This window comes from Callorhinchus milii, unplaced genomic scaffold, assembly GCF_018977255.1.
Source record: "Callorhinchus milii isolate IMCB2004 unplaced genomic scaffold, IMCB_Cmil_1.0 Scaffold5, whole genome shotgun sequence".
NCBI classification, from domain to species: domain Eukaryota; kingdom Metazoa; phylum Chordata; class Chondrichthyes; order Chimaeriformes; family Callorhinchidae; genus Callorhinchus; species Callorhinchus milii.
In genome coordinates, this window is record NW_024704746.1 from 38,112,909 (window position 1) to 38,137,384 (window position 24,476).

Below are 24,476 nucleotides of genomic sequence, written 5' to 3' on the forward strand. Positions count from 1 at the left end.
AACGAAATGTGAAATAAATGTTAAGAGCACATATGGATATGTGAGGCAGGTACAGTGAAAGTGTCCATCAAGTTATTATCAAATAATAATTTACAAAATGCACATTATCGCATTACTGAAATGTGTCAAAGCACTTCACGAATTTATTGTAAAGTGCAGTGACTGCATATTTGTAGCCAAGGGTGTCAGCCAAATTGTGTGCAGCAGTGCCTCACGAACAGCCGTGAAGTGGATGACTAATTTCATCTGAGAAATTGTTGGCAAAAACACCAGACAGTGAGCTCAAAGTTTTGACTTGGGTCTCAAACCCACAGCCTTCAGGCTCAGAGACAAGAGAACTAATGACTGAGCCAGTGCTGTTTATAAATGAACAGACATGGGGATGCAGTGGAAAAATAGGACAGATTCAATGTCTTGCTGTTAAAGCAGGTGAACAGTTAGGTAGACAGAGATACTGCTACTAATGGAAATTAAAATCTAAACTTGAACGCTAAAGAAAAGTCTCAGAATAAAAATACAGAGCAGATCAATCAGAAGCTGAAAGGGGAAAAAAAAAACGCACATTGCAAACATTTTAAATTGGTGTGCGCCCTTCACCGGATACTGGTCTTAAATTGGTAGAATTATAGAATGGAAGAATCTTACAGCACAGAATCAGGCCATTCGGCCCATAATGCCTGAGCTCTTTGGAAGAGTTATCCAATTAGTCTCATCCTGCACTCTTTCCCCATAACCTTCCAATTTGTTTGCCTTTTCAAATATCCAATTCCCTTTCCAAGTCAATATACTGAATCTGCTTCCACCGCACGTTTGGCCCTGGCTGCTGCAGAGGTGTAGTGTAGACAAAAATAAGAGTGGGGAGGGGGCGTGAAGTGACCTGCGACAGGTAGGTCAGTGCATTGATTATAGTCAACGTGTCCAGTTGTGCATTTGGTTCACTGCTGTGCAGACTGCATCTTGAGCCCGATATAGCTTGGAGTACTCATTAGTGAGAAGTGAGTAACGTGCATCCAGTCATTTAGGTAATAAGTCGATAGTGAGATGGGCAGAAGAGGTTTGCAATAGCGAATTGAAACTAATTCGAAATATCGCGGATCGCACGCGGCAGGAATGTCTGAAACAACACTAATACTGTCAGGAACAAATTGGGACTTGGCACAAGTTCAGATCGGGAGTTTGTTTGTTCTGTGTTTGCTGCCATTCACGTTTTTTTTTGCTACAGAGCCTCGGCTTTCTCATTTTGCAGTGAGAGAGTCTCCTCGGTAGTTTGGGCTCTAATGTTACACGAATGCCTGGGGCGGGCGATCCACAGTTTTAAGTGAATAACTCGCCCTGTTAAATATGATTTCTATTGTAACGTGCAACAGAAAACGTGCACAAACCATTATACTGAGCACTGCCGAGGAAACCAGGCTTTTGAGTCTCTGCTGACTGTCAGCTCCTATATGGGATATGATGGGATCTATTTTCTCTTTGTTCCCGATGAGTTCATTTCAAGAGTCTCTGGCAATAAGGATTGGCTCCGGAATTAAACACCAAAGCACGTGTGTGTTGAAACACTATCCATTGCATGTTTTTACAACATTTCCTTTTCCTGATCTCTTGTCCCCAAAATAAAGGACTTAACCGCTGGATAGTTAGTTCACTGTTGCTTTGGTGCTAACTGCCACCCGAAATATACAGCTGTACATTAAAGCCCCGGGGGAAAAAAATGACCAACTACAGGAAATAACTTTATTTGAGTTTGTTGCAATTGAACATCCTATTTCTCGAGGTATTTATAGCGATCTGCGCCCAGCATTTTACCTTCTGTCCCCAGTTTGGTCACGGCGGCTAAATGTGTCTTAAAGTTCCCCCGAGCAAGTGATGGAGCTCGATGTTGGAACCTCTTTATTATTTGCGTTTGATTATTTGACTTGATTTGGCTCGAAGTGTTTGCAGAAGGACAGTAGGACGCGTTGCCCTCTAGCGGTTTTGCTTCTCTTGCACTTTGTTCAACTTGAAAACCTGCAGAGAAAAGATAGCAGCCGAGGCGATTTGGGCTTTGACTGTAGTTCAGAAGAAAAAAATGAACTGAGAAAAGTTCTGGAGTTCTGCAATTTCCGCTAATTCCACTGTACAACTTACAGCATTAGAAATTCCATAAATTATTTTTCAGCTGTCAAACGACAGAAAGTATGGATATGTTTATTGTTTCATTTAAGCCTTGAAGAGTTGCATACTTTATTGCGGTCTTTCTAAGTGGCAAGAAAGGTTAATTTCTACACATTTTTCGGTTGGATCCTTGCTGCTGCTTTCTCAGATTTTGTATTTCGTTTAGCCTTTCATCAAATTTCTCCTTTATTTTCAACCATTTGATGGTTGGGAGTTAACAATTCTAACTGGGAGTATTTGAAAGGTGAAAGAAAGTGGAATATATATTAAACCCATGCACTGTACCTACTTTGATAGGAATTTGAAACCATATTTTACTCATTCGACACTCTAGAAGAATCTGCCGATCCAATACTACTACAAGAACTAATAACAATCCTTACATTTCAGATAGTAGCTTATTACATTGTTGAGATGTCTCAGAGCGCTTCATAGGATTTTACTGCAAAGTGTAGTGACCAAATTTGTAGACAAACATAATTATTTACACACCATGTCTATATTTGATTCTTGCGTTATTAATTTCTCTCCTTTTCCATGCGTGTGCACCAACTCTGAACCAAGAGGTCCAAATAACCTGCTTCCCAGCCCTCTGCTAACTCTTACTGGACACCAGACTGTGGGGGATTGGTTCAAATGCTCCAATGCACCATGTGGTTGCAGGGCTTGGGTTCCTGTCAGCAGTTTCTGACAGCTGGTTTCCAATTTTAGCTATTGAGGAAGGGTGGAAAGCAGAGTTAGCCTAGTCACACCTGGTAACCAGTAGATTAAGAGCAACATTTGATGACAGAAACCCGGGGAAATGAGTGTTCATTACTTATAGCTGAGGAATAACCTTTGCCTTAAGAGAAGATGCATAAACCAATCAACAAACATGTTTTTTAAGAGTATCCTGAATATTATATGCACAAATATACACTCGCAGCATTTATTATCCATTTTACAAACCTGTGAACCATTTACTAACCACAGTCGTATGAGCTTGTGAACCAAATTAAAGGAGTCAAGTAACCTGGAAAACATGGGAGTAGGGTTGTTATTTCATAATTAAGATGTAAAATAAATTCCTTAAAGTTAACTAGCAATCAAACTCAATAATTTTAAAATAGAAAATATGAATCATGCACATACACAACAACAACTTGCACTTATATAGTGCCGTCTATGCAGGGTAGCGTCTCAGAGCGCTTATACATAATAGTGACAGCTGTGTTCTCTTTCTCTAATAAATGTTTGTGGTTGTCCGGGATGTTATCCAGCCAAAGATTTTAGATGTTAGTGTATATAGCATCATATCTGGAAAAGTACAATATCACAAATATCAACATCTGGTGCTTTGGTCCTCTCGATGTCTGACACACGTGGAAACCCATTACCATGAATAAGAGTATCCAAACCTGAGAGTTCCATATGGGTGTTTTGGCACTTATAAATGTAAATGTCCCTGTATCTGGAATGGAATACGCATTCTCTCCCTGAAGAGATTCTGGAGTCCTGTAGCTCAGTGATTAGAGCACTCGCTTTGCAAGTGAGAGACCTGAGTTCAATTCCAGGCAGAGGGCGAAACCTTGGGCAAGTTTCCTTACTCCACACAGAGCCAAATAATAATCCCTCCAAAACCCAAAACAATAATAAATTGGTCATTTTCAATCTACGACTGTTTGTGGGACATTGCTGTGTGCAATTGGCTGCCGCGTTCGCCCACAAATATACAGTCAATTCACTTAACAGTGTGTTCTGTGAAGCGCTTTGGGACGTCTCCCAAAGTGAAAAGCGCTATATCAAATGCAAGGATTGTTATTATTATTATTGAAAGCACTATCTGGCAACTTTTCCAATGCTTGTCCAACTAGGACCACCCTGCTCTTTGGTGCTTTGGCTTGCAGGGTTAAATAACCTAGGAGTAGGTGGCCAAAATCTACCACCGTCTATTAGTGGTGTTTTCTGGAGCAAAGCTCATTATGACCATGGTTAAAAGAGGTTCCTCATTCACATATAAATCAAATAAACAGGCTGTGAATTTCCTCTTTACATTCATTTGCAAGTGTTTCCTATTCTTTATCAAACATTTGTTTATTTAGGGAATGTTTCAGTAACTTGAACAGTGAGCGCTTTCTTTTCTTGAGGCAGAAAAGTGCTTTCCCAACACAGTGGAGGTCTAAGCTGAGAATGACCGACTCCTTGGGATGTTAAATATGCGTTTGTCAGCCACCATTAAAGATTGCAACCATTTATTCCCTGCTGAAACGGTCTTCAAGATAGTCATTGATAATTTATTTTCCGTGACAGCCACTCGAAAAGTAAACATGTAACCTTTTTTTTAAAAAAAGGTCACGATTAGCACTTATTGACATAAGGGGCAATCAAAGCGTTTGCTTTGAATCATGTCTCTCGTTTTAGCTACCTCCCTGAAGAAAGTCTTTTGGAAGCTTAAATCCTGCACATTTAACTTCCACCCACGAATTCGCACATGGCTTGAAACACAAAGAAAACAGCTGATCTTATTGCAGCAAAACACAATCATTTGTCACATTCCATCAGGCCCCAGTGCTCTCCCCATGCAGCTGTTCACTTCTGTGAAGCTCACACCGTCGTCCCCAAGACACCTCCACTATTCTCTCCAAGGCAGCTGCCGTTTGATATCCTGAGAACCCTTCCGACACCATTGCTCTCTCTGAGATGACCCTTCTTAACCTTTTCTGAGACAGACTCCATTTCTTTCCTGAAGCTGTTACCAACCCCCTGATGTCCCAGTGCAGAGCTGAAGTGTGCTTCATTGTCAAAGATACCACTGTTGAAAAGGACAAAGGAGTTTCTCCTGTCTCCTGGTTAAGAGTCCAACAGATTAATTCAATTGATGCCTGATTGTGGGACCTTGGAGTCGCATAGTACTGTGGTAAGCACTCTTGCCTCGCAAGGGAGAGGACCTGGCTTTGATTCCCGAGCGGGGTAAAATCCGGGGCAAGTTTCCTTGCTCCACACGTCTCTGTTTACCTAGCAGTAAGTAGAAATCCAGTTATTAGTCAATTGGCAGATCGCTTTTCGAGGGTAGTAATCCCCCCCCCCACAAAAAAAATGTGGTCACTCAATCCAAGACTGCCTGTGGGAAGCTGCTGGTCCCAAATAGCTGCCACATTTCGCCCACAAAATACGGTCAGTCCACTTTACAATATATTCTGTGAAGCGCTTTGAGACGTCTCAATGACGGGATAAGGTGCTATATCAAATGCAAGGATTATTATTATATTATTATATGTGGAATGGATGCTACATTGGTCACTACACTAAAGTGTTTTGAATGTCTCAATATAAGGCGCTATAAAAATTAATATTCTTTCTTTTTTACTGCAACTTTCCACCTCCAAGCCTGTGCCATCCATTCCTAAGCACTTTACGCTTTTGCTAAAAAACAATCATCCTCAAAACTGCATCATCCAAAGTTCAACCTTCCTCACGTACTCTGTGTCAGATAGCGACATACTTTAAGCCCGAAGATAATAAATATGTTTTAGCGACCGGGGCCTTTTCTCCTCGAAGGCTATGATTGATGTGCCTTTTTCCCAAAACTAAAGCACTCTCAAGGCCTCTATATGAAGAAATTAAAATCCATTATAAATCCCTCACAAAGCACTGCTAGTTCTATAATAACAATATTGCATCTGGCTAAACAGCATGGTGAGAAATGATGGTTGACATAAAGTATCTCATTCTTCACCGCTTGAAAGAATGATATAGATAAGGGAATACAGTATCTCCAAATGACTTCATCTCCCTTTGTTCTTGCATTCAGTCCAGCTTGTTTTTCAGTTCAATTTATTTACTCTTTTCGACTTTGCAGNTTTTTTTTGAAAAATTATTGCTCGTGTTATGATTTCAAATGAAAACAAGCAGTGGTGGTGCTTTTCCCTGAAGCTCCTCAGACATATTGTTTTAACTTAATAGAGGACAAAAAGTAACTCCCCAATACTTATACTGTGAGTAACTGAGCTGTACAGACTGGGAATGTTGCAGGGTCGATGCTTGGTGTTTGCTGAGCTAGGACACTAGTTGGGACACTACAATTGGCATCATCATACTGAGTTAGGGAAGGGAAAAATCAAGGTTAGCTTTCCTGTAAGAAGTTCATGTGCGTGGACATCAGGACAGGATGGGTTCCACTGTGGTTAAATAACTTGCCACACTACTGAGCATTATTGAGGCATGAATACAGGCAAAGTTTCAGAAAGTGACTAGAGGTTGTAGACAGTAGAGCAAAAAAAGGATCTGAGAGTCTTGAGGAAAGGGGAGAAAACTGATGAGGAATAAAAAAAGTCCTTACATTTAATATAGCACTTTTCGCATTGGGGGACATCTCAAGCTGCTACACAAGATATACTGTAAAGTGTACTGATTGTGTATTTTATCGGCAAATACGGCAGGCTATTTACACACAGCAAGGACAACAACTCTATATAGCACCCATGTCTGAGGATGACATGCCTGAGATGGAAGGATAAGACAAAGAGCAGGGACAAGATTTGAGTTTTGGGGTACATCTCAGGTGACCGGTCGGGGGTGGAAAGAAAAACTGAGATTAAGTGATGGAAGTTGATTAATTGGGACTCAAACCAGGAGAGTACAGTTCCACTGAGGTGGTGAGAGAGGAGAGGCAGTGGAGGAGGACTGGATCAAATGCAGTAAAGAAGTCCAGGAAAACAAGGAGGCAGAGGCAGCCCTGGTTACAAAGAGAGAGAAGACGTCAATAGGAGCAATACAGCAAGAACAAAAATATCAGCTTTTCCAAACTGCCTGACCAATATTTCACAATCTCTTAAATTTGGTGTTGGATCTTTGGCCCATGGTAAACTTGAATGAATCTTGTTTTTGAGAGTTGATGGGAGAATTTTCCATCAATGTAGATGTTTGGACTATGAGTCTCTTGGCTTAATTATAGGTCACAGAGAAAAATGTACTGGCTATGTACAATCTGAATCTTACGAGCTGATTTGTGAAGTGATCTGCATTGGTTTGTCTCCACAATGAGAGTGTTATATCAACAATGTCATTGAGACGGGCATTGACTAGATATCGGGTGTGCTCCTAAAGATAATTTATTACATGAGATGCATTGAAGTGCTGTTGGTGCTTCTCTTAATTGTTGGCTTAAGGGCAACATTGGTTGAGGCCTGAAAGCGGGTTATCCTTCCATTACCTCAACCAAAAAATACATAATACATTTAAAAAAAGCATTGAAAATTAGCCAAAAACAAAACAAAAGAGGTATTCTGCTCTGTCAGCTAAGTGTAGCAAATTTATCAATTTGCTGTTATAATGGGAAAATCCCATATGTAGCATATCTCTCTCCAGCTTCTCCCAGCTTTACACGAAATGTGACCCAGCAGTGGGATTTTGCAATGTGAACAAACAGATCTTTACAGTAAAAGCTCAGTGCAGCTTTGAGAGTTCAAATCCTCTGTGCCAGTGTTTAGCAAAAGCGTATTTAAAGCTGCTGGGCTAATTCAGTCCACCTACGCTCTGTCAGCAGAACAGGGCACTGTGCTTCTGATGTTGGTAAGCTGTATAACAAGAATATGATATTTGTTTATACAGGCCTTGGGAAGAGCCCGTTCACGTGGAATGCTCAAGACACTGGAAGTTCTTAGACTGTATTAATGTTGTCTTGTTGCTTTAGTCTGCATAGACATTTTAGGAATCACTGATTTATGAAATGGTGACAGAGACATCTACCATGAGAAAGTGAACAATTCATCCTGCTTTATAGGTAAAAACAGCTGTACCTAATTAGGTGCTACTGGTACCTCCCAAGGACTTTCCATCAATAAACCTTCAGAATTTAGTCTTCAGATCATTGCACTCTCATTTCACCAACAGGCTATTAGCTGATGTCTCCTTCACCCTTGAAAGTCTGTATATTGTGTTTAAAGATCCCACGGCAGTCGACCAATGCTTCAGTGTACAAATTCTTCCATGTACTTGCACCCTAGCTGCATGTTAAAATAGCCTCTTTTGGTTAAAGTTTAAAACAAAGTTAAGATAATGGTGAATTTAATGAAATAACTATATTCATGGTTCCTCTAGCATTTTCACCATTGACCTTCAGAAGACTGCCTCACTTCTTTTTTTCACATCAATAAAAAGCAAATATAAAGCAAATATAAATACTACTATTTTTTGTGTGAGCCCTGGTAGTAATGACTAATAATCCCTTTCTGCTGTCCACCACTGTGTAACTGAGGCTCCCTTCTAGCAGCTGCAATAATCAATCTATATGCATGCAGTCCACTGGTGTTAAATTAGTATAAACACAATTTAGTGTTTGAGTTTCAGAAATGTAGTATTCTGCTAACAGGTAAAATATTCTTTCATGATAATTCTCAAAGCTTTATCTCTGAGTTTCCCTGATTTTCTGAACTGTGGATGAAACAGCTAAGTAGATTCAGAAAGGGAAGTTATAAGATATCAGAGCTGTAATAATGAGCATCTTACTTATCCTGCCACCAGTTTAGTAACCCAGGTTAGATAAGAGGTTCACTGTAGACTGAAATGGCTTACATATTTACTTACTGCTGCAAGAGAAATCTTTACTTTTGTACACATATAAATGTACTTTAGAATTCTCTGTGGGAACTTGTTCATAGCAATTTGGGAACAGCATTATGAACAACAGATTCAATGTGAAATGGTGCAAATTTCACCCTATCCGGATATGCGAATTTGCAAGTGCAAAGTATACTAAATGTGCAGTCTTACTTAATTTTTAACTTCTATTTTATTTTACTGAATGGAAAGAAATTATCTTGTTAAATCCGCAGGATCATTGAAAAATAAACCATATTAATTTGAGACAAAAGACAGTATATCTCTTTTAATTGCTTAATTCTCAACTGTACAATCTGCTAAATTTTTATGAAACTTTAAACTACCAATTTGTTTCTCATTATTGCTTATATAAACCCAACCTGCTTAACTGAATGCAGTTGTTTACACAAACCTTTTATTTGCATGAGATCTTGTTCGAAAGATCAATGCCCACTAAGCTAATTGGTACAACATGTTATCATTAAGTTCCCAGATTGGGTTCCGTCTATCCAGTTCTTTGCTGTGGTGCACCCAGTACTATATGCTACTTTAACCACCACCGACATCTAGAAACATGATAACAAGCTGGATTTTTAAATAAACAAGCCCATTCTTTCATTAACTGATACTTTCTTGCTTACTTTCTGATCATAATTACAGTGCAAATATACAGATGATAATCATTCTAGGAAGGACAAGGAAGTGGGTAGGAGAAGTTATTCACGTCGCAGGGATGTTTAAATCACTTAACCACTGCAATGCACAAAAAATGCTGGGCCCTTCTTTGTGCAATTACACAGGAGTTGTTGTATGTGAATATTCGCAGCACACTGTAAACTTTGCAAGTAAAAAATATGCAGTCACTAGACTTTACAGTAAATCATGTGAAGAACTTTGAGATGCTTTCCCAAAGTGAAAGGTGCTTTCTCAAATAAAGGATTATCATTATTAAATAAGTCTTAGTTTTCTTCAGTAGAATCATCTTAAATTACAATATTGCTTTCCTATAAAGCCCAATGTCAATCCCAAAAAGTGAATGAAAGAAAATAGATGCAAGCCAGAGGAAACGCCTTCTGCATAAAGGTGAACCCGAGGTAGTCAATACATACATGTTTCTTCATATTTCCTCCATTCGGCATTCACTACCTCATTCGGGCACATATCAAAATGTGATTTACCTCACAATAACAAAGTCATTTTCCATATACAAGTTGAAACTACATGCCATTTTATGTTGAGCTTCAAGAAACAATGTGTGTGACATGTAATGTGTATAAGTTTTATCTCCTCGCCAGTTTTACATACATTGCACCACAGAGAGGAAAATAAGTTGTAACTAATACCTGCACAAGCAACCACTAAACACTTACATTTGCAAATGGGTTTGCAGAAAATAACAACAACAACAAGATTCCATTTATAAAGCGCCTTTCACGTCAGGAGGACGTCCCAAGGCGCTGCACAGTTGGGTCATGACCCGAGCAGGGGGGAAATGGTCAGGGTGAGGGGAGGGAAGGGAGGGAGCGAGGAGGGGGAAATGGTCAGGGTGAGGGAAGGGAGGGAGCAAGGAGGGGGAAATGGTCAGGGTGAGGGGAGGGAAGGGAGGGAGCGAGGAGGGGGAAGAGAGTCGAGAGGGGAGCTGAAGGCACGGTCAAAGAGAAAGGTTTTGAGACCGGCCTTGAAGGAGGAAAGGGAGGAAGCAAGGCGAAGGCACTGGGGGATGGAGTTCCAGAGCCTGGGGGCTGAGAGGCTGAAGGCCCGACCACCGATGGTAGGGCGGTTGGGGCGGGGGACGTGGAGCAGACCAGAGCCAGAGGAACGGAGGGTACGGGCAGGTAGGTAGGGGGATAGTAGGTTGGAGAGGTAAGAGGGAGCAAGGCCGTGAATGGCCTTGTAGGTGAGGATGAGGATCTTGAAATCAATCCTCTGGGGGATGGGGAGCCAGTGGAGGCGAGCGAGGGTGGGAGTGATGTGGTCCCGAAGCCTGGTGCGGGACAGTACACGAGCTGCAGAGTTCTGAATGACCTGCAGCTTGTGGAGGGAGGTGGCGGGAAGGCCGGCGAGGAGAGAGTTCCCATAGTCCAGCCTTGAGGTGACAAAGGCGTGGACCAGGGTTTCAGCAGCGTGAGGGGTGAGGTAGTGCCGTAGTCTGGCGATGTTCCGAAGGTGATGGAAGGCGGTGCCAGTTGTAGTGCGGATGTGAGGGAGAAAGGACAGCTCAGGGTCGAACAAAACGCCGAGGTTCCTGACTGGCTTTGAGAGGTGGAGAGTGCAGCCTTGGATGCTGATGGTGTCAGCGCCTGAGGTGCGGAGGCGCTGACGTGAGCCAATCAGGAGGGCCTCGGTTTTTCGCACGTTGAGCTGAAGAAAGTTGTCTCTCGTCCAGGACTCGATGTCGGACAGGCAGGCTGTCAGGACATCGGTGGTCGTGGAGTTGAGAGTAGAGGAGGAAAGGTAGAGTTGGGTGTCATCCGCATACATGTGGAAGTTAACTCCATGTCTGCGGATGATGTCACCGAGGGGGAGCATATAGAGGGTGAAGAGGAGGGGACCGAGGACAGAGCCCTGAGGGACACCACATGAGACAGTACGGGGGGTGGAGGAGAAGCCATTCGTTGAGACAAAGTGAAATTGAGTGTGATTCAATAGTGAAACAACCATGAAGATCTCTTTGACTCTACATTAAAGGGGAAGGAAACTCAAGAAGGAGCACTTTGTTTTCAGTGTTTTTTCCAGACATTGAGGAAATATATACCTGTGTATAGTATGCATAATAACTTGAAGCAAGGAATTCTCACTTTCCTATATTTCCTGGACTTCACTTCTTCCATTCCTGGGCTGTCACAGTGTATTGTTATGGGAAGCAGAATGTTTTTATTGAGTTGTACTAGGTGCCAGCTTTAGATAGACTTGGACACTACTCCAGAGACACCCAACCCAGGGAAAATATAACACAGGTGGTTATTCAGTAATATCTGCTTGTAGTATTCTATTCCAGAGGTGAGCCTATTTAGGAAGTATTCCCTCTAGTAGATGTTTCTTCCCTTTTAAATGAAAGTTAACCTAGAACAGAAAATAATTTTACTCGAAGTCCGTTTTAGTTTGACTCAGTTTTGTCTCTGAGTCAGAAGTTTATGGATTCAAGTCCCATGTCGGGACTACAGGATCATAGTCGACACTGACACTCCAATATTAGACTTCATTGTTAAAACTGTAATTCTTTGGATGAGATGTTAAACTGAGGTGCTGTCTGCCTGCGAAGTTGAACACAAAACAATCCGATGGCATTATTCAAAAAATAAAGGGAGTTTCTTCTGATGCCCTGGCCAACAATCCCACAGTTGGACATTTGATCATTCACTTTATGGCTGTTTGTGGGACATTGCTCTACACAAATAAGCTGCTGTGTTCACTTACGAATACAGTCATTACATTTGAATAATTCTGTGAAGCACTTTGAAATCAAGACGCTGCATTAGTTAATATTTGTTCCACTCAATTTGTATATCTTTACATGAATATATGCAGTTTGCATTTCTCATGCCACATGCAGTAGTAACATGTGCAACGTGCACTGTTAATTCCATGGAGCTATATATGTAAAGAAAGTCGATTCACCCCAACCAGTTCTTGTTGATTTGCTTTATTCTTAAATGTATTAGATTGTACAATAGCCAAGCAATTAGGGAGTGGGATTCAGAGCCTCATCCACAAAAACACTCATTGAGCTTAAGACTTGATCATCAGAACATAAGAAACGCTAGACTTAAAAAGACCAAGGTCCATCTAGTTCCCCTTCCACCTTCCTGGCGGTTGCATGCACATATGTCCCAAACTACCTATGTACTATATCCCTTAATGTTATTTCCTAAAAGAAAACTATCTAATATGTGTTTGAAAGAATCAACACTTCCTGCTTCTACCATAACAGCAATAAAGTGAATGACCAAATAAACAACTGCAGGATTTATTGACCAGGACATCAGGAGAAATTCCCTTTTTTTTAACAATACCATTGGATTTTTCCACAGGTTCACTATTCACTCACTGAAATAGTGTTTGCGTAGGTTTGTTCTGAATTTATTCCCCTTCAATCACAGGCCGTGTCCTCTGGTTCTACTATTCTGGACAAGTTGAAACAGCCTGTCATGATCTATATTGTCTAGCCCCTTTAGAATCTTAAAGGCAGCAATCATGTTGTCTCTCCATCTTCCAACTAACAATACTGTATAGTTGCTCGAACACAACATTTCCACACACCAACCCTGGGATACATATGTAGTACCTGTGTATGTTGCCTCTTACCTGTAAGCTGTTGTAAACATATACATGTGTCAAACGTGTCAGTCATATGTCTTGTTTCCTTGAAGTAAAATACATTTCTGTTTGCACAGAGTTGAGGGGGAACTCTATAAAATGATGGATGCTAAAATGCATTTCCTTTTATGGTACAGTATTAGGAAATCTTGACCTTTGAAGACTTCTTGTTGTTTAGCACCACTTCGCCAAGAAACACAATACATAAAGATGACTTTCAAGTTTGATTGTTTTCCACTTATTTATTAAATCACATTCACTGCCCGCAATGTTTAGAAAAAGGACATTGTAAAAGTTTATCGATAGGTTTAAAATCTGATGCGAAGACGAGTGAACTCGCAAGATTGTATTAGGATTTCACTAGATCAGATAAATTGTATTCGAGCACTAACTTTCCACACATCAAGAACGCTGAAGGTGTTTTTGGAGCAGGACTACTTCTTTACGCCAATGACCGCATAGCACCGGGGGGATTTGATGGGATCAAACAACTGCACCAGAGCCGACCAGGCTATGCTTTCCTGTAAAAGAGATACCTACGTTGAAAAATACCTTTGCAATGGTTCATTAAAAACGTCAACTTCACATTGAATACACATGTGTTTCTGTGCTCAAAATATTCTACATAACAATAAAATCCTTCTGTAATTGCAGAGTTTACCATGTGTATTTAATTCAAAGTAACTAACACAGGTAATTCAGAGCTGCTGAGGTACCTTAATTGACTGGAGTTTGAACAGCTCATTCTGAACAGCACAATATTTCAAACATTTTAATAGGTTTGCATAATGTCTTCTGTCTAATAGCTGTCGTTCAAGAGTTTTCTTATGATTATGAGAGACAAACATGTAACTGAATCAGATGTAAAGAACATCTGCTAGCCATACGTTTTAAGGAATGTAAAGCAGTATATGAATAAGAAGTACTGTAACGGTTTCTGAAATAAATTTAAAATGAAAACAAAAAGAAGCACAAATGTGTAATTTTATGTACAGAATTTCCAAAACAAATACTTCTGGAACAACAGAGCTACTCTATTTATCGCACAGTGAAGCAGAGAAAAAACTGTCTACAGACTCACCTGTTCCTTCAGGTAACATAACCGGTCCAAAAGTATTAGACCTTCAATACACGGGGCTAAGGTTACCTTTAGCTGTAAGGAGAGATAAAGCAATTCATGTGCTTAAATAGTTCAGAAATGGCAGGTTTTCAAAAACGGACTAAACATACCTTTAGCTCAATGAAGTATTTGAACAATTTTAATTATTAATCTATTTAAACAGCTGCCTGAAATTGTACGTGTTAGATGTTGAAAGATTCCAAACTTCTGCTCACGTGGCACAGGTTCCTTTGTCAAGAGCGTTCTGCGATTCCACGGCAATTTAGTATCAAACAAATTGAAGTAAAAGTTAATGGAGTAGACTGTACATAAATCTGCCTGAGTATTATATGAGCAACGGCCTCTTCCTTTCCCTGCAATTAGCAACATTCTAGAATACACCGGACACCAGAAAAAAACTGCGGAAATCCAGCTCCCAAATTAAGGTTGTATTTAAGATTTTAGGAATGTTCCAAAAAATTCTGTACAATCTTAAATGTTAAAGACAATGGTCTTAAGGTTTAGGCTCAAGATATTTTACTTCGAGACACAGTATGCTCTTTGTTAGTCACTTTAGATCACCTTACAATGAAAATTTCACCTAGTCATTACACTTTGCAGTATATCATGCAAAGTGCTTTGAGACCTCCTCCCAATGTGAAAAGCACAATATCAAATATAATGATTGATTGATTATTAAAATGGAGGTGAGGGATTTAAGTGCCTAAGAAAGAGTGTCATTGTACTAACCACTCTGAGGTCATTTACAGTTTGGACACCATTTCTCTTGGACTAATACTACCAATGGACTACTAATCCAACTCAAATTATGGGCAATTTAGTGCTGTGGATCCAGATCTTCTATAAACCAGTCGGGGCCTGTTCAAACACACTCGATTTAAGATATTTGTAGCCAACAAGGTAAGCAGAGAATATTATCACATCAATATGGGTTGGATTCATCTCAGATCCCAGAGGTGACTGAACAATTTATCCAGTTCCTTCAATGGACCACTATACTCTTTATTGATGAAATTTAAACCAATGCAACTCTGTTATTTAGCATATTGAAAGAATTCTCTCCTCCAATGACTGATAACTTTTGAAGAGAGTATTTTCCTTGTAGTGAATGCAGATATGGATTTTTAAATGTGACTCGCTGCCCAAGGTGGTGGGTAAATCAGATAGTATAGATGTATTCAAGAGGAAGCTAGATATAGACACAAGGGAGAAGGGAATAGAAGGGTATGGGAGGGAGTAAGCAGTGAGTGGAGTTATAAACACCAGCACAGATTGGATGGGCCAAATGGCCTGTTTCCATGTCTATGTAAATCTATGTGACTGGACTGTCAGGCTAACAGCTTGAGTCCATTTTTGTCCATTTCTCAAAGCTTACCCGGTTAAAGGCTTCCAACTCTTTCCATCGGGGCCTGTATATGTCATAATAGCCTTGAATTAAACTGTCCGACAACTGAAAAATGAGGGAAAAAGGACATATCGAAGTCCAATTATAACCTTGAAATTAATTGGAACTTTTCCAGCTAATGTTATAAACATACCTGCCAAAGGAAAAGGAAATACAATTACTACAATAGCAGTAATACAAGTAATAAATTAACAGTGCGTGGCTCCGGCTGGGGTTTATCTTGGTAGAAGCTATGTGAACTTCTGCATGCATGCATGCCATGTCATTTCTCAGCACTTTTAGCAAAATAAGTCACAACAGAACATGACAAACATCAACTTTATATTCAAAGTGGTTCTGTCTTCATGAGAAGTGTTTATCAATTTTTTTTTGTTTGGATTGGGGAAAAGAGCCAGATCTCTGTGCTTTGCATTGAGATCATATTAAACAATGTCTTCTCAATTTACGGATTTATGGCGTAGCATTGACCGTAAGACATGCTAAAAAAGGTGCCAAAAATTCTTTCACAGAGATGCTGCACTTTTAAAGCGCCTTTTTCAACAGCATTTGCAAGATTTGTACAAATGTTTCTGCTTGCAAATCGCCAGATGTGTGACATCCTTTTGTTCACCACTAGGTGGCTCCAGCAGACTTAGCAAAATCCTCCAGCTAGAAAACGTGTTATAAGTAACTCATGGCCTCAAGTAATTACGAAATCTAACTGTTTGGAAACAGTTTAATAAATGTATAATTTTATTGCTTTTCCACATGAGACAAATAAAATTTAAAGTACACAATATAAAAGGCTCCATGCAAAGCAAAACTGAGAGGGTAGGAAATGAAGGAAATGATGAATACTTGAATGACTCCCAATGGCTTTCAATGCACTGTTGCCACACCATCCATTGAAAACCCACTGTAAGACATCAAAGCTACATTCAACCTTTCCTCAGGTCATTTTCACATGGAGATTATACTGCAGTGTGAAGCCACATCGGCTGGGGACTTAAATGAGGAGGAGCAGTAAGATGAAAAGCATAAATCTTTTTACAACGACTATTTCTAGTGAATCCCTACACTCAAGCCTACAGTATTGGAATTTCAGTACATTGTTAAACTTCATTATTGGTCATTGGTAATCAAAATTAACTGTGCTGAAATTCTCCATTTATCTGCTAAAAAGTTTCCAGTGTGATTTTGAATTAATTTAAATATTTTTCACGTTTTGCTGTAACACAAAAGCCATCCCCTGTGACAAGCTATCTGATAGCAGAGAAACTTTATCCAATATTGTCAGCATTCAGAGAAAAAGACAGACCTTATGTCTTTCTTGCTATAAGAGATACAGATTCAACTACCACCCGACAATTTCATACATAGCTGAAGGTTGGATATATCTTATAGCTATATAAAAAAAACTAGAAAGCCATGTACAGTGCTGCTTACATAATATAATTTATGATACTGGGTTTTTCAGGACTGATTAACAGGTCTTATTCTTAGAGGAATATCTTAACATATGACAATTCTGCAATGGTGACTAGATACTATAAGGGCAAAATAATTTTTGAACTGTCATAATCCGTTTATTAATAGCGGAATTTGTTCCGAACTTGCAGAAGCCAATCTTTTACTGTGAAACGTGTTTAGCCAGCTATGAAAAGATCATGCTGTGATTTCTAGACAAAAGGGTGATTAAATATTGTTTGCAGCTGCTGCAGATGTTAATAAAGTATGTACAAAACAAGGATGCCATATAGTCCGTGATCTGAACATTTTCACAAAAACAGGAGATCAGGTCATTATAACTCTACCAACACACTGAAGGATCCTCTCCTCAACCCCTCTCACACACTCATACAAACACAGTGTAACTGTCACACTTTAAGCTATTCCATGTGGATCAACAATGAATTCTGCCAATTAAACAGCTTCCTGGAAAACAGAAACAAAAATTGGATTGAAACGCTTCTCAAACAATACTATACAATGAAGAGCATTTGCATTTCAGCTGTCACTGCTGTCTCAGTAAGTAGGTCTGCTCCAATGTGACACATGTATTTCTACTATTCAGTGGAAGGAAGCGCAAATACCAGTGTAATTTATTTTCTGAAACATAACAGTTTCTTATTATATCTTCTTCTAATTTTTATTATTATAACATTGCCGTTGAAACACTTGCCACTTTGATCGGCCCAACAAACCCAGACTGATTAAAATTAATACATTCCAACATAGTGCTATGGATGTGCTGCATTGTCGGAGGTGCCATCCTTTGGATGAGACATGAAACTGAGGTCCTGTCTGCCTGGTGGAAGTGCCTTCCTTCTGGTGGACATTAAAGATCCAATGATGCTAATTAAAAAGAAAAAAAAGTTTCTTCTGGGGTCATGGCCAACAATCACCCAAATAAAATTGAACACTCACGTCATGGCTGTTTTTAGGACATTGCTGTACCAAAATTGACTGCTGTGTTCACCCAGAAACTACACATTCGTTTTACTTTACTGAATACCCTGTGAAGTGCTACGAGACATCATATTGACATGAAAGGCGCTGCATCAAATGTAAGGATCCGTATTTTTATGCAGTAAGAAGAGAACCGCCTTTTAGAAGCAAGCATGGATGCCTTAATTCAATGTATCCGGTAAATAGTCTCTCTCTCTCACCCCCTCCCACCCCCCCCCCCCCCAGCTTCATTAAAGGCCTGTAATAAGAGAGGTACTGCGGAAGGTGCCAACTTTCTTTGCTTAAATAAAATCCAGATGAGAATCCATCGGAACGGGAAGTCTCTATGCAACTGAAACATATTAATAATATGTTCTCCCGCTCAAGCAATAATTTTTTCTCTTGCTCTTCCACTTCAGTTGATGATTGTTTTGAGTATTTTTTTTTCCACAATCAGTCTCAGAACAGCAGCTCTTTGATTTTTCTTGGGTTACATCGGAAACATTTCAAAGTAAACCATCAATATGATTTGGACTTATAGTTGAATTATCACAGAATCTCCAAACGTTACTGAGAGGGCTAAATCATTTTACTTTCCTAACCAGGTGGGACGTTTGGAGCTTTAGGTTAGAAACAACACTCCTTTTTGACATGCATCAATGGTAGGCCAGTTTGCTAGTCTGCACTTCACTATTTTTTTCCATTTGGCCAAATATTTAGTCTCTCAAACTTCCAACATGAGGTGTTGCTGTAGCACAGGCCATACCCATTTTGAGAAGGCAGGCTTGGCTGCTTTCAGGGCAATGTCAACTGCCTCTTTCCCAAGACTCCGGGCTTCATATGAGAGCAGCCTCAGTGGTGGAGCAGTACCTCGGCCCTGCTTGGCACATTCCCAGGATGGCACAGCAGAGATCAGCAAGTTGCCAATGATGCAAACCCACATCTATCATTTTGTGGCAAAGCGTATTGGCATTTCAATATGTTGTGCCACCACATCAAGCCACATTCCCTGTGCCATTTTATTAACAGTCACCAGTGTACAACCGTCCTCTTTAGTGTGCAATATCTAACATTAAAACAAATTTCCCCAATCTTCAATCCTTCTGACCACATCAAATTATTATACTGTATGATTTAAATTCATAAAATTGAAGACATGCTTGTCACTGTATTTTAGCATAATACTAGCCTTGTTAAAACATTCCATATAGAAGTTTCCTTGCAAAAACTAAAATGAACTTGCAGAGGGCATTTCCTTCCATTAAATTAACATCAAATTGACTTTACCAGATGGTTCAGTTGGCAAGTGCCTTGGACAGAGTGGAACAAAGCCAATCAGGCTGGAGAGGTCCAGCTTTGTCTCCTAAACTGTGCTGAATAAGTATTTACTTATACACAGTCACTGCACTTGACAGCAATTCCCTCTGAAGTGCTTTGAGATGTTTCAGCATTACAGGCATTATGTCCAATAGAAGCATTTTTTTTAAGCTGATCTCAGCTGATCTTGGATGTAAAAACCTGCAGGCGTTTTGGAGGGGGATTTGGGAATCAGCCAGGGTTCCTGATTGATATCCAGTGACCTCTGCTGAAAAATCCACATGTGTAGATATTGGAGAGGGCAAGAATTGTATTAGTTGTGATTCTCCTCCTGGTCAAATCCCGCTGGTGCTCAATCTCTTAGATCTCACGCATGAAGAACAGTCAGTTGGGGTGATACTAACAGGTCAGCCAGTACCTGTGTACCCACAACCCAGCACGATTCAGCAGAGGAAGAAAATTAGAGAAAGGAAAAAGAGAAAAAAACACATTCAATTGACTTAATGCAGTATAAGAAACCTGCTTCATACAGGACTCAGCATTTTTAAAAAAAACATTGCAGTACCTTCACAAATCCCTACTGATGTGTACGCAGAGGAGGTAAGGTTTGGATTCCTGAAACAAAACATTTTGTTTTTCTTCTCCACAGCTGCAAAAAAATCCAGTGGACTAGTTTATACATACAGCCCCCCAGGAAACTCAGAATTCCAAATTCTTTTCAAAATAAATTTGCATCATGGCTTAGTTATTCCAGTTGAATATTTGTAGTGGTATTCGGTGATGGGGGGGGTTGCAGCTCTCTCTTGGTTCAGGATTTGAAGCAAAAGAGTTGGTAATTTAGAAACTCCATGGGATTTCTTTCATTACATATGACCCTTAGCAAGGTCTGCGACTTTACTAGGATTTCAGGCCCTAGAGGATAATAATAATAATAATCCTTGCATTTGATATAGCGCTTTATCACATCGTTGAGACATCTCAAAGTGCTTCACAAGATATACTGTAAAGTGGATTAACTGTATTTTGTGGGCAAAATTCAGCAACCAGTTGTGCACAACAATGTCCCACAATCAACCATGGCAGAGGGGAATAGTTGGCCAGGACACCGGGAGAAACTTCCTCTCTTTTTAAATAGTGCTCTGGGATCCTTAACGTTCACCTGAACAGACAGGTGGGATCTCAGTTTAATGCCTCATCTGAAGGCTGGTACCTCTAGCAATCCTTCGCACCCCAGCACCTCCTTGGAATATCATCTTAAGAGTATTCGATCCAAATTCTGACATGGTGCTTGAACTCACAATCTTCTGACTCAGAGGTGAGAGTACTACCATCGAGCCAGGCTGACACACTGATACATGATGATGAATGAGAATGCCACTCTTGTTGGGCCACACAATTGCCTCACAATCCCTTGAATTTCAAGAACTTATTCACTGAATGCCTCTAAAGTAAATGCACAAAAATTGACCTTGACTGTAATTATTATAGGCTTCACTGCAAGATTGTACACAGCAGCTAAAATGTTGTTGTGCCTTACTAGTGCAGTTATAGCTACAATACAACAACAACAACAACAACAAGATTCCATTTCACGTCGGGAGGACGTCCCAAGGCGCTGTACAGTTGGGTCAGGACCCGAGCAGGGGTGAAATGGTCAGGGTGAGGGGAGGGAAGGGAGGGAGCGAGGAGTGGGTAGAGAGTCGAGAGGGGGGCTGAAGGCACGGTCAAAGAGAAAGGTCTTGAGACCGGCCTTGAAGGAGGAAAGGGAGGAAGTGGCGAAGGCACTGGGGGATAGAGTTCCAGAACCTAGGGGCTGAGAGGCTGAAGGCCCGGCCACCGATGGTAGGGCGGTTGGGGGCGGGGGATGTGGAGCAGACCGGAGCCAGAGGAACGGAGGGTACAGGCAGGTAGGTAGGGGGATAGTAGGTCAGAGAGGTAGGAGGGAGCAAGGCCGTGAATGGTCTTGTAGGTGAGGATGAGGATCTTGAATTCTCATTTGTATTTTCAATCTCTCTTGATTGACTTACGGTCAGCTTTTCCTCTTCCCGTTAATTAGTTGTGACCTCCGTACTACGGTCCTGGTATTGCATGCAACGTACTGCTTTGCACTGGAATGATTTGGTGGCATAATGTGACCTGGGCTTACAATAAAAAACACAAAAACTGCTCCTGAATCAGGGAAACTTGTTTTTTCTTGCCAACTTAATTTTAGATATATATGTCGAACAATTCCGTGAAGAAATGATAGGAATAATGACATACAACGGAAGAGCTATTCTTTTCATTATAAATGCATGAATCTACAATTCAGTGTTGGAAAGCATCCTGCACACCACACCATCATGCAATGGTCTGACAGTATCTGATGTATTACAGTATTTGGGCAATAGCCAGTACAACCAGCTATATTTTGTCATTTCTTGTTACTGCATCTAAAGATTTATTAAGTTTTCATGCTGAAATGTTTTTTTCTGCAAAGGCCAAGCAGTTATTTTGCTGCTGTTGTGAATTTGTTCCTTTGTTTTGTCGTTTCTCCTTCAGCTGAGATGATGGGTCTATCTGGCCCATCGACTTTATCACAGCTTGTTACTGATAAGCACAAGACACCACACTGATAGGTTAGCGAGCTTTTCACCTGCTGGTCCAGGCATCTCAGTACAATCAAGCTCGCCCATTGAAGAGTCGCTCAGATCAAAATGGAGATGTTCCTTCTAACGCATTGACTTATTTATATTTATAATGGGGGAAAACGGGATGAGTACACATCATCCAAACGGCAACCCTTAGTGAGAAGGAGAATTTTTCAGTGAACATCCGGATAACACCCAGCTATTTGTTTACCAGATTTGACAGTCCAGCGCCCTACCAGGATCTATCTGGATTTACAATTGGATCTTCCTCATAATATGTTCTTTGGCAGATCTCAGACTATACTAAAAGCATTAATGTGGAATCCTGTTGTGTAGTGGTTAGCACATTCGCCTCACAAGCAAGAGACCTGAGATTGATTCCCAGGCAGGTCGAAACATTGGCAAGTTTCCTTACTCAACACGCCTCTGTTTACCCAGCAGTAATTAAATAAAATGTAACGGGGATAAAAGAAGTAAATCTTTTACTATGCAAATTTGTTGGGTATCTGATTTGTATGTGTCAGGAAAACAGACACCCAACACAATGGAAATGAAAACTAGATCTTCTAAATCAAGCATTAAAACAAAATACCAAATACACAGTCAATATATTTTACGTTGAATCCTGTGAAGTACTTTGAGATGTCCTCCTTACTTGAAAGACACCATATCAAATGCATGCATTCATTTTTTAAAACAGGGCATCAGCATCTGCTAATCGTCTTTAGCAGTTGGTGTTTGAGTGCACTGCCCTCACTCTTCATTGCTGCAATGATGCTTTGAGGCCAGGGACTTTTATGGTACTTTAGAAAAATTAAGTTTTGCAGTGGTTTTATTATTTTCAGTATGTCGTTTTGTTTCATCCTCATTCACAGTTCAGTTCTGACATGATTCCCTAGAATTTTATGCAATGGAAATTGTGACTGTAAGAGGCTAATTACAAGTGATGTTTGCATTCAAGAAGCTACCTTCACATCTGACTGTCCCTGCCTGTTAGTTCATGTTCCATGAGCTGAAAAACTTCACATCAGATTGACGTGCTCAAATTCATTTTTCTAACTGCTGGAGTTAAAACAGCTAATTTTAAAGTCTGAAATATTTTTTGAAGGTATACTGGGGAATACAACAACAAGATGCATTTATATAGCATCCTTCTCGCATAGTAGCATGTTGGAGCGCTTATAAGTGAGGAGTATTGGGAAGGGGAATAAGAGGGTTTGGAGCTCATCTGTAGTATAAACACCATTATGGGCTAGTTGGGCTGAATGGCCGGTTTACAACAGCAAAGGTAGCTCTTCATTTCCAGTACTTTGTCTCACTTGAAAACTGATTAGCTTGTATGAGACTGGATATGAAATTTTCAATTTGTATGTTATTCAACGAAGTCCTACACAAATCATGTTCCCAGTAACAATGTGGGTAAGATTTGAAAAAATCTAAAAGAAATTACCAACCTTGGAGTCATCCATTCCCAGCTTCTGCATTGATTTTCTGGTGTAATCCACGAAGCCAGAAGACTTGGAAAAGATCTTTCCAACGTGTTTGCTGCTGTAAGTTTTTAAACACAGGAAAAATTATTTTTTCAATTACATTCACTACAAAATGGTTTGTGTTCAATGCAAAAGAAATACCTCAATTAAATATACTGTCGCTGTTTTAACCCACGGGTTTATGGTAGCACATTGGAACATATGATACTGGGTCATCTTGCAACCTTTCAAGATTGTGCAATATGGGTCATTCCTTCACAAGGATGAAAGAATCATAAAGGTTCCTGGTAATGACCAGCTTGCAGTTAGTTGTTGATCGTGTGAATGGTCTTCAATTTCATAGCCAGGAAAAAAAATCCAAAATATCCATAAATACATCATCCATTACAACTTCACTTCTTAACTACACTGTGATAAGCACCATATGGCTTCACTAATGAGCACTGGCCATGCAGTCGAAATCCTACAGACCTGCACTGTGGTATCTGGTTTTATAATAGTATTATGCTTAAGATTAATAACTTCTATAATCAATTCCTATTTTACTTTTCACCTTACTTTATTAAAAGTTAAATAACTTGGACAAACCGAGTGGTCAAATGTGTTAGAATACTGCTCTTGATCACCTCTGGGACTCAAGAGCTCAAACCCAGTCCAGATAGATTAGATGAAAGTCTGCCCTCTCTCAAAGCACTATAATGGGCTCTATGTGAAATGAATTCAGCTAGTCTCAATCCAGTTCCCAGTGGATTGCCTTACATAGAAACTGGACTTAATTTGGCACTGGTTGAAAGTTCAGCAATCTCTCCACAGGAGGCCGTAGGGAAAGGCTATGTGAGAAATGGAAATATTACCCAGCTACAAATAGGGAAGCTCCAAGAGTTTCGGATAAGCTATAAAGTCAAAGTAACATATGAATAGTTCTCCACTGCATTCACTACTATTTTAACTATCCTGCATCTGCCATAAATGCAGCACTTGACATAATTGGTACAGTACGTCCAACTATTTTAATTTTTATGAAATTGGGCTTGGTC

The 24,476-nt window shown here is 40.1% G+C and overlaps 1 protein-coding gene across 3 annotated transcripts in view; it reads right to left on the minus strand.

The window, feature by feature from the left end:
- Window positions 1-13,261: 13,261 nt before the first annotated feature.
- Window positions 13,262-24,476, minus strand: part of mettl25 (methyltransferase like 25) — a 32,726-nt gene continuing 21,511 nt past the window's right edge. For 2 of the 3 annotated variants that reach the window (XM_042335324.1, XM_007903781.2), the window contains 4 exons: window positions 23,404-23,497; window positions 15,546-15,620; window positions 14,132-14,203; window positions 13,262-13,571 (listed from right to left, as the gene is read on the minus strand). In XM_042335324.1, coding sequence (XP_042191258.1) covers window positions 13,485-13,571; window positions 14,132-14,203; window positions 15,546-15,620; window positions 23,404-23,497 — 328 coding nt within the window. In that variant the 3' untranslated portion in view covers window positions 13,262-13,484. Of the gene's footprint in view, window positions 13,572-14,131; window positions 14,204-15,545; window positions 15,621-23,403; window positions 23,498-23,580; window positions 23,769-24,476 lie in introns of those variants that run through there. The other variant, XR_006085152.1, reaches the window with a different exon arrangement.